The 9,875-nt window shown below is 41.0% G+C and overlaps 1 protein-coding gene and 1 non-coding gene across 5 annotated transcripts in view; one reads left to right on the top strand and one right to left on the bottom strand.

The window, feature by feature from the left end:
• The window catches only part of SLC30A6 (solute carrier family 30 member 6), a 61,584-nt gene that overhangs the window by 43,946 nt on the left and 7,763 nt on the right, over positions 1 to 9,875 (top strand). For all 4 annotated transcript variants that reach the window (XM_032239240.1, XM_032239241.1, XM_032239242.1 and 1 more), the window contains 2 exons: positions 776 to 823; positions 2,933 to 3,001. In XM_032239240.1, coding sequence (XP_032095131.1) covers positions 776 to 823; positions 2,933 to 3,001 — 117 coding nt within the window. The remainder of the gene's footprint in view (positions 1 to 775; positions 824 to 2,932; positions 3,002 to 9,875) is intronic.
• Positions 8,452 to 8,554, bottom strand: LOC116524338. The gene has a single exon (XR_004257286.1). It is a non-coding gene; the product is annotated as a U6 spliceosomal RNA (small nuclear RNA).

Consider the following 9,875-nt stretch of genomic DNA (forward strand, 5'->3'; position numbering starts at 1 on the left):
GGGTTCAGGCAATTCTCCTGCCCCAGCCTCCTGAGTCGCTGGGATTACAGGCACGCGCCACCGTGCCCAGCCAATTTTTTTGTATTTTTAGTAGAGACGGGGTTTCACCATGTTGACCAGGCTGGTCTCGATATCTTGACGTCGTGATCCACCCGCCTCGGCCTCCCAAAGTGCTGGGATTACAGGCTTGAGCCACCGCGCCCGGCCTGTTTATTATTTTCTGCCATTGAATCAGTGAGACTTTAAAAATTTCAAACTTAAAATTGTAAATGACACATTGCTACTTACTGAAACAATAGGAACACCCTGAATAGAAAGGCAGTTTCCCAGGGCTGGATGTGCATGTAAGCACTGTGGTTCCTTCTATCTTACCCTCATGCCTTTTCCAAGACTTAGGGGCAGTAGCTCCATCTCCAAAAATAATACAAACAATGAGAAAATAGTTGCATAGTGCTATGCCCTATGCATAATCTTACCTTTCTAACCATTTCCCAATGACTTTTTGTTGGTCGGTTGATTGGTTGGTTGGTTGGTTGGTTGGTTGTTTAAGTGTTATTTATCTTCTTATCTTCAAGATAAGAAAACAGGTATGAGCCAGTTGATGATATTGCTCCACTAGTGGGGCCAGTTGAAACTTCTCTTCTCTAAATCATGATAGGGCACATGTCAAAGCAAAGGCTGGCCTAAAATCCTTTTGGGGAGGGGATTCAGGGCCATTGTTGGAAAACTTTTTTTCCTTCCCCTGTTACTCATGTTTTATTATTTTTTTCCCCAGACAACGCCACCCCATGTTATTGGTCAGTTGGACAAACTTATCAGAGAGGTAAGATGAAATAGTAAATGAAAGTATTTTAATTTATATCAGAGAATTGAAAAGGTGAGTACTTATAATACTTTATTCAACTCTACCTAGAATTTTATTTTTCGGGAGTTTGTGTTCTTCACAATAACATACTAGGAGCCATAATACAGTGGCAAACATAGAAAAATATGAGGCATTGTTCAGTTTGGAGATCAAATCCACTTGAAGTAAAGTGGAAGGTAGTGGTCTAAAGACTACCCTATTATAAATACTGTGATTTTTATTTTTTTATTTTTTATTTTTTTTATTTTTTGAGACAGAGTCTCGCTCTGTCGCCCAGGCTGGAGTGCAGTGGCAGGATCTTAGCTCACTACAACCTTTGGCTCACTACAACCTCTGCCTCCCAGGCTCAAGCGATTCTCCTGCCTCAGCCTCCTGAGTATCTGGGACTACAGGCGCTCCCCACCACGCTCAGCTAATTTTTGTATTTTTAGTAGAGGCGGGGTTTCACCATGTTGGCCAGGCAACTCTCGATCTCTTGACCTCGTGATCCACCCGCCTTGGCCTCCCAAAGTGCTAGGATTACAGACATGAGCCACCACGCCTGGCCTTTTTGTTTTTTTGAGACTGAGTCTTGCTCTATCACCCAGGCTGGGCTGAAGTATAGTGGCACAATCTTGGCCCACTGCAACCTCTGCCTCCTGGGTTCAAGCAATTCTTCTGCCTCAGCCTCCTGAGTAGCTGAGATTACAGGCACCCACCACAATGGCTGGCTAAATTTTTTCTTTTTTAGATGTAGTCTTACTTTGTCGCTGGGCTGGAGCTCAGTGGCGCAGTCTCGGCTCACTGCAACCTCTGCCTCCTGGGTTCAAGCGATTCTTCCGCCTCAGCCTCCGGAGTAGCTGGGACTACAGACACATGCCAAATGCCCACTTAATTTTTGTATTTTTAGTAGAGACAAGGTTTCACCATGTTGGCCAGGATGGTCTCGATCTCTTGACCTGGTAATCCACCAGCCTTAGCCTCCCAAAGTGCTGGGATTACAAGCATAAGCCACTGTGCCCAGGCTTTTGTTGCTTTAAAAAATGCATATAAAAAGATGGGGTCTCACTATGTAGATCAGGCTGGTCTTGAACTCCTGGCCTCAAGCCACCCTCACATCTTGGCCTTCCAAAGTGCTGGGATTACAGGTGTGAGCCACCCCTGGCCAAATGCTGTGATTTTTTTTTTTTTTTTTTTTTTTTTTTTTTGGAGGCCATGTCTTGCCCTATTGCCCAGTCTAGAGTGCAGTGGCATGATCTCTGCTCCATACCTGGCTAATTGTTGTACTTTTTAAGTAGAGATGGAGTTTTGCCATGTTGGCCTTGCTGGTCTCGAACTCCTAGCCACGAGTGATCTGCCCATTTATTTCAGCCTCCCAAAGTGCTGGGATTATAGATGTGAGCCACCTTGCCCAGCCTAAACTTCCTTTTAAGCTGTTTCATATTTCTACTTACTAACTAATGAAGAAATAAAATAATGAACTATTTTGATGTTGAAACTATTTTAAACCTTTGATTGTTAGTGTCACAGAGGCCACTTTTACCAATATAACTGACTACTTCCCTCAACTAGTGAAGCCTGGCCTTGGGTATATATCCTGTCCCAGTGTACCAGTGGGCTACATACTATAGATCTGGCCTTGGAATTTCTTGTAGGCTTACAGCCAAACAACATCCTGTGTTGTGCAGAGATTTGTTGTAAGGGAATCCAGAGAAGTGATTGAGAAAACAAAAAAATTAAGTAAAAAAATCTGATACCACAAAGTGCTAGATATATATTTCATATTTATAAAATGAAAACTATACACTGTTGAAAAATTGGTGGGGGTAGGGGTTTAAAACTGAGCAGTGGGGACCTGATTCTAAAAGAATTGGGGCAAACAAGAAACTGGGAAAGCAAGGTTGAGTCAATATGGAACAAACAGGAATGGTATCTTGAATGGTCTAAGACTTCTCTTAGCTAATAAGTGTCCTTCGGCAGGATTTGGCTGTGTCATTCTTAAGTTAAACCAAGTCCATAATATGACTAAACTGCATTGGGTATGTTAAGTACAGACAACTCTGATCACTAATTTCTGTTTTTGGTTAGGTATCTACCTTGGATGGAGTTTTAGAAGTCCGAAATGAACATTTTTGGACCCTAGGTTTTGGCTCATTGGTATGTTCTTTTACATAAGACTTTAGTTATAATTTAAAATATAGTCTTTCATTTTAAAACTGAAAAAAAGTATTTCCTTAAAATTTTCATAGAGCCTTTGATTCCTAGTTAAGAAGAGTGTAAAATGTACATGGATTCAATTACCTAATTGAGGGATTTTTTGTTATTGTTTAGGGACAGGGTCTCACTTTGTTGACCAGGCTAGTCTCAAACTCCTGACCTCAAGCAGTCCTCCCACTTTGACCTCCCAAAGTGTTGGGATTACAGATGTGAGCCACAGCACCTGGCCAAGGAATGTTTTAATTTTTTTCCTTCAAACATGTTAATGATAATAATACAAGAGTGTCCAGATAAGACAAATTTGTAGTCAGTGTAATTCCCAAATAAGGAAATGTTTTAAAAAATGCAATTACTTTCTTTTTTAACTGCAGTTCTAATTTTAGATATTTTACTGAATATTTTGAAGAACTACAATAACACAACTTGCTTCAGCATAAAATTCCATATTTTCTAATTCAGTTTTGAACCTCAATACCAGAGAGACTTTATTATGACACGGTTTTACTCATACATCAGGAATGGTGAGGAAAATACAGAAAATGTAAATCACTATAATCTTATCATCTAAAGAAAGCTGCCCCAGCTACTCAGGAGGCTGAGGCAGGAGAATTGCCTGAACCCAGGAGGCGGTGGTTGCGGTGAGCCGAGATTGCGCCATTGCACTCCAGCCTGGGTAACAAGAGTGAAACTCCAACTCAAAAAAAAAAAAAAAGAAAAAAAAGAAAACTGCTGTTGATATTTTAGTGTTTATACATTTGTTCCCTTTAGAAAATGAGATCATGGGCTGGGTGCGGTGGCTCACGCCTGTAATCCCAGCACTTTTGGGAGGCCGAGGCAGGCAGATCACCTGAGGTCAGGAGTTTAAGACCAGCCTGGCTAACATGGTGAAACCACATCTCTACTAAAAATACAAAATTAGCTGGGTGTGGTGGTGTGGCACACACCTGTAATCCCAGCTACTCAGGAGGCTGAGGCAGGAGAATCACCTGAACCTGGGATGCGAAGTTGCAGTGAGCCAAGATCACACCATTGCACTCCAGCCTGGGTAACGGAGTGAGACTCCGTCTCCAAAAAAAAAAAAGAAAATGAGATTATGTTGTTTTATAATTTGCTCTTTTTATTTAGTTAATTTATCACGAACAGTATTCTATGTCATTAAATACTCTTCCACAGTATCATTTTCAAAAAGCCAAATAGAGTTTGATTTTTCTAAAATAACACAAATTTCATAGATAGGCAGATCAAAGCTGGTCCAGCAGTTCAATGATGTTATCTACTTTGTAGTCTTTAGTTTCAGTCTACACTTTCATAGTGGGAAAATGGTTGCTTCACCTCTACCTTTCCAACTCTTCCCCTCTCTCATTGTTTTGGCTGTCTAAGACTTATTCTTATTACAAGAAAAACTTGAGACTGTAACATCCCCTCCTGCCTTACTGGGAGGGTGCCAAGTGACCAAAGTGCCAAGAGGCCAAAAATGATTTGGATAGGTCCAGCATGGCCAGTAGGTGAGTTTATTAGAGCTTACCTATGGAGCACTCCTGGGCAGCAATAGGACAGATTTAGGGATCTACCCACCTCCCATTTCTAAGCTGCTTTTAAGCTAGTTTTCTCGCTCTTTGCCTACTATATGCATGTGATAAGACTGTTTTCCTTGGTTGGGTCTCAGATGCTCTCTAAAATCTTTGGTTCTCAGGGACCAAAGCTTGCTCCTCAGTGGGCACCATGGCTTTGGCTCACTGCCTGGCCTTCAGAGTTCAGGCAGCGGACATACACCCTTGAATAACCTGGTGGTGGGGGACCCACCACACTACACTTCTCCAGTAAATTCTTTAGAAGGGGCCGTTGGAAACAATATTCTCTAAATTCTTGAATGTTGAAAGCAGGTTGTGGACATTATAATTAAAAATTTGTTTGACAGGATATAAAACCTTTAGTACACATTTTGTTTCAAGTTTCTTAAAAATATATTATCCCTTTTATTTCTGGCGTGAAGCATTGCTGAGACAATGCCTAATGATAGTCTAATTTTTTTCCTTTATATATGACTTCATCTTCTTACTTGGATGCCCAAAGCCTTTTTTTTTTAAAGTTCAATACGTTTACTAGAATATGTGTTGGCATTGGTCATTCTGCCTCAGTTGTTTCAGGTATGCAGTGCACCATTTTTTCTTCTTCTTTCTTTTTCCTTCTTTCTTCTTTCTTCTTCTTTTTGTTTTTTTGTTTTTTGAAATGGACTCTTGCTCTGTTGTCCAGGCAGGAGTGCAGTGGTGCAATCTTGACTCTCTGCAACCTTTACCCCCACTCCGGGTTCAGGCGATTCTCCTGCCTCAGCTTCCTGAGTAGCTAGGATTACAGGTGCACACCACCATGCCCAGCTAATTTTTGTGATTTTTAGTAGAGATGGCGTTTTACCATGTTGGCCAAGCTGGTCTTGAACTCCTGACCTCAAGTGATCTGCCCACCTTAATCCCTCAAAGTGCTGGGATTACAGGCGTGAGCCATCGCGCCCAGCCCACAGTATACCCTTTCAATAATGCTGTTTCAAAAAGAATTTTTTAAAGCATCTAATTACTTTGTGTGTTTTTTCTTTTCCCCCCGAGATGGAGTTCCACTCTTGTCGTCTAAGCTGAAATGCAGTGACGCAATCTCGGCTCATTGCAACCTCCGCCCCATGGGTTCAAGCAATTCTCCTGCCTCAGCCTCCTGAGTAGCTGGTATTACAAGCGTGTATCACCATGCCTAATTTTTGTATTTTTAGTAGAGAGGGTTTCACCTTGTTGGCCAGGCTGGTCTCGATCTCCTGACCTCAGGTGATCCACCTGCCTTGGCCTCCCAAAGTGCCTGGAATTACAGACATGAGCCACCATGCCTGGCCTGGTTTTCTTTTTTGGAAACTTCTGTTATGTCCATGTTGAATCTTTGCCTTTCTTTTTTGTTGTTATTTTCTCTCAAATTCTTATCTCCTCTTAATTTCCTTTTGATTTTTCTTTTTAAACTTTTATGTCTCTTAAAGTATACCTGTATGTTTACTTATGTTTTTATTTATTATGGCTAAGTCTTCATTTCTAAAGTGATCTTTTTTCTTTTTTTTTTTTTTTTTTTGAACCGGGTTTTCGTTTTTTTTACCCAGGCTGGAGTGCAATGGCGCGATCTCGGCTCACCGCAACCTCCGCCTCCTGGGTTCAGGCAATTCTCCTGCCTCAGCCTCCTGAGTAGCTGGGATTACAGGCACGCGCCATCATGCCCAGCTAATTTTTTGTATTTTTAGTAGAGACGGGGTTTCACCATGTTAACCAGGATGGTCTCGATCTCTTGACCTCGTGATCCACCCACCTCGGCCTCCCAAAGTGCTGGGATTACAGGCGTGAGCCACCGCGCCCGGCTCTTTTTTCTTGTATTATAATTGTCATCGCATTTTCTAAGGTTTTCTAATTCTGATTTATGTTCTTGTTTTATATCTTTTGACTGGTTTTGAAAAAGTAGGTTATAGTTTTTATCTCACATGTAGTTTTATCTGTCTTATGATCTTTTGTAATCAGTTTTATAGTCACTTTTTTTCTTACATAACTTTGTGTGGGATTTGACCCTCTGTCCTTTTCTGTTGCTCATTTTTATGTGAAATTAGTTTTTCTGAACTTTAAAATTAGGAGTGGTTTAGGGTAGTGTGTATGAGTCTAGAGCTCCACCTTCTGATAATTTTGTAAAAGAAGAAAGTTTTTTATTCTGGCTTTGTTCCTCTCTGCCATTTTCACTTTTTTTTTTTTTTTTTTTTTTTTTTTTTTTCTTTCCGAGGGTCTCTGTTGCCCAGGCTGGAGTGAGTGTAGTGGTGTGATCTCAACTCACTGTAACCTCCACCTCTCGGGTTCAAGTGATCCTTTCAGCTCAGTCTCCCCAGAAACTGGGACTACAGGTGCATGCCACCATGCCTGGCTAATTTTTGTATTTTTGGGTAGAGCTGGGGTTTCACCATGTTGGCCAAGCCGGTCTCAAACTTCTGACCTGAGGTGATCACTTGTCTCAGCCTTCCAGAGTGCTGGGATTACAGTTGTGAGCCACTGTGCCCGGCCTGTAGTTGTTGTTGTTGTTGTTGTTGTTGTGTTTAAGAGACAGAGTTCTGCCCTCTCACCCAGGCTTGAGTGAATGGTGTAGATATAGCTCACTGTAGTCTCAGACTTCTGGGCTCAAGTGACCTTCCTACCTCAGCCTTCTCAGTAGCTGGAATTACAGGTATACGCCACCATGCCCAGCTGATGTTTTTTATTTTTCTTGTAGAAACTGAGTCTTGCTGTGTTGCCCAGGCTGGTCTTGAACTCCTGACCTTAAGAAATTTTACTGTTTTGGCCTCCCAAAGTGTTGGGATTCCAGGCACAAGCCACTGTGGCTGGCCCTGCCTTACATTTTTATCTGAACGTCTTCTATCCTTTGTCTCAACTGTACTACTCAGTTTGGATTTTCTTCCCATTGTTTCTTCTTGATACGGGGCTTTTTCTAGAGGGGAGCTTTGCTTAGTTACTTTCAGGAACTCATAGGGCACAGACTATTCCAGCCCTTATTGCAGACCCAGTTTATTTGCCCACTGTTGAAATGTGCAAAACTCCTCTCAGTTTCAGCTGCCTTTCTCATATTGGCTGTCCTAGATTTCCATTAAGTCTTGTTAGCTGCTTTGGGGTTTTTAGGTCAGTCACATGTACTGTTGCTTCCTGCTGCACAGATTATGTTACCTTGAAGGTCTTATAGCTTGTTATCTTAGTTTTACATTATATAAATATGCATAATTTCTTTCGTCAGTCCCTTAATGAATATTTAGAATTCTCTTCTATTTTTCCTATATTAACAGGTCTGGGATAAACTTTTTTGTTTGTTTTTGTTTTTGTTTTTGAGATGGAGCCTCGCACTGTTGCCCAGGCTGGAGTGCAATGGTGTGATCTCAGCTCACCGCAACGTCCGCCTCCTGGGTTCAAGCGATTCTCCTGCCTAAGCCTCCCAAGTAGCTAGGACTACAGGCACGTGCCACCACGCCCAGCTAATTCTTTGTATTTTTAGTAGAGACGAGGTTTCACCATGTTAGCCAGGATGGTGTTGATCTCCTGACCTCCTGATCTGCCTGCCTCAGCCTCCCAAAGTGCTAGGATTATAGGCATGAGCCACTGCACCTGGCCTGGGATAAACATTTTTAGGGATAAACTTTTAAAATATTTGTGATTATTTCTTAAGACTAATTTTTAGAAGTTTTTGTAAATCAGAAAATATTCATCTTTTTTATGGCTTTTGATGCAAATTCCCAAACTGCCTTCTAGAATGCCTTTTAGAACTATACACTTCAGTCTTACAGTTCATTTTTAATCATTTTTTCCTTTATTTTCTTTATTTTTTTAAATTAATCAGTTTTTAAAAATATGGAATGCTTCTTGAATTTTCATGTTGTTCTTGCACAGAGGCCATGCAAATCTTCTCTATATTGTTCCAGTTTTAGTATATGCACTGCCAAAGTGACCACTTAATTATTCTTTTTATTTTTTTGAGGCCTAGCCTTGCTCTGTTGCCCAGGCTAGAGTGCAGTGGCGTGATCTTGGCTCACTGCACCCTCTGCCTCCCGGGTTCAAGTGATTCTCCTGCCTCAGCCTCCTGATTAGCTGGGATTACAGGCACCTGCCACTGTACCTGGCTAATTTTTGTATTTTTTGTAGAGATGTGGTTTCACCTTCTTGGCCAGGCTGGTCTTGAACTCCTGACCTCATGATCACCCGCCTTGGCCTCCCAAAGTGCTGAGATTACAGGTATGAGCCACCACGCCCAGCCTAATTATTCTTTTAATTGTACTAGTGACATTGGATGGCTTATAAACACAAAAAATATAGTCACCAATTCAGAATTTGGCCTCTAGACCACACCCTGTAACGTCCCTGGTTAAGACCCAGAAACTTAATAAAACAAGCTTTTGAGCTGCTAAAAGTTAATATCACGAAAGCTACAAATTAACACATGCACTGTGATTATAGGAGACTTTTCCAGTTCATACTCGGAAAATACAGTTTCCTTATTTTAATTACTTTGATTTCCATATCAGACTAAAAGAGGATATGGCATCTTTAATAGTTATATAGTGACAACTGTGAATGGTAGTGGCAAAGAAAAGGGAGAAATCAAACATGACTTGATTAGATGTGGCTTATCTTAGCTAAAAGTAACAAACTATTGGATAACAATGAAATTTCAAATTGTGCCAAAGAAGAAAAGACAACAGAAAAAATTTTTAAAGGTAATAAACTAGAAGTCAAATTTAAGGAATATAGATATTTTTTCTATCTCATGATTGACAGTGACTCTCTTACTATTGTTCTGTATTTAGTATTTTAAGTCATAGGTTCAGATACATTGTAACTAAACAATTTGGCTAATTTATGTGCGGTTAATGTTTTGTAAGAATTTTTTTTTCTTTTTTGAAAATCTGTGTTTGTTTAAAAACCAACATGGAGTGTCTGCTGGACATTTTATTTAATTTTATTTACTCTATTTTTTTGAGACTGGGTCTGTCTCTGTTGCCCAGCCTGGTGTACAGTGGCATGATCGTGGCTCACTGCAACCCCTGCTTCATGGACTCAAGCATCCTCACACCTTAGCCTCCCAAGTAGATGTGACTATAGGCACACCACCACACCCAGCTAGTCTTTGTATTTTTTGTAGAGATCAGGTTTCGCCATGTCGTCCAGGCTGGTCTGAAACTCCTGAGCTCAAGTATTACAGGCATAAGCTACCATGCCTGGCCATCTCTCTCTCTCTCTCTCTCTCTCTCTCTCTCTCTCTCTCTCTCTCT

This window comes from Sapajus apella, unplaced genomic scaffold, assembly GCF_009761245.1.
Source record: "Sapajus apella isolate SASKATOON/1434 unplaced genomic scaffold, GSC_monkey_1.0 scaffold44, whole genome shotgun sequence".
NCBI lineage: Eukaryota > Metazoa > Chordata > Mammalia > Primates > Cebidae > Sapajus > Sapajus apella.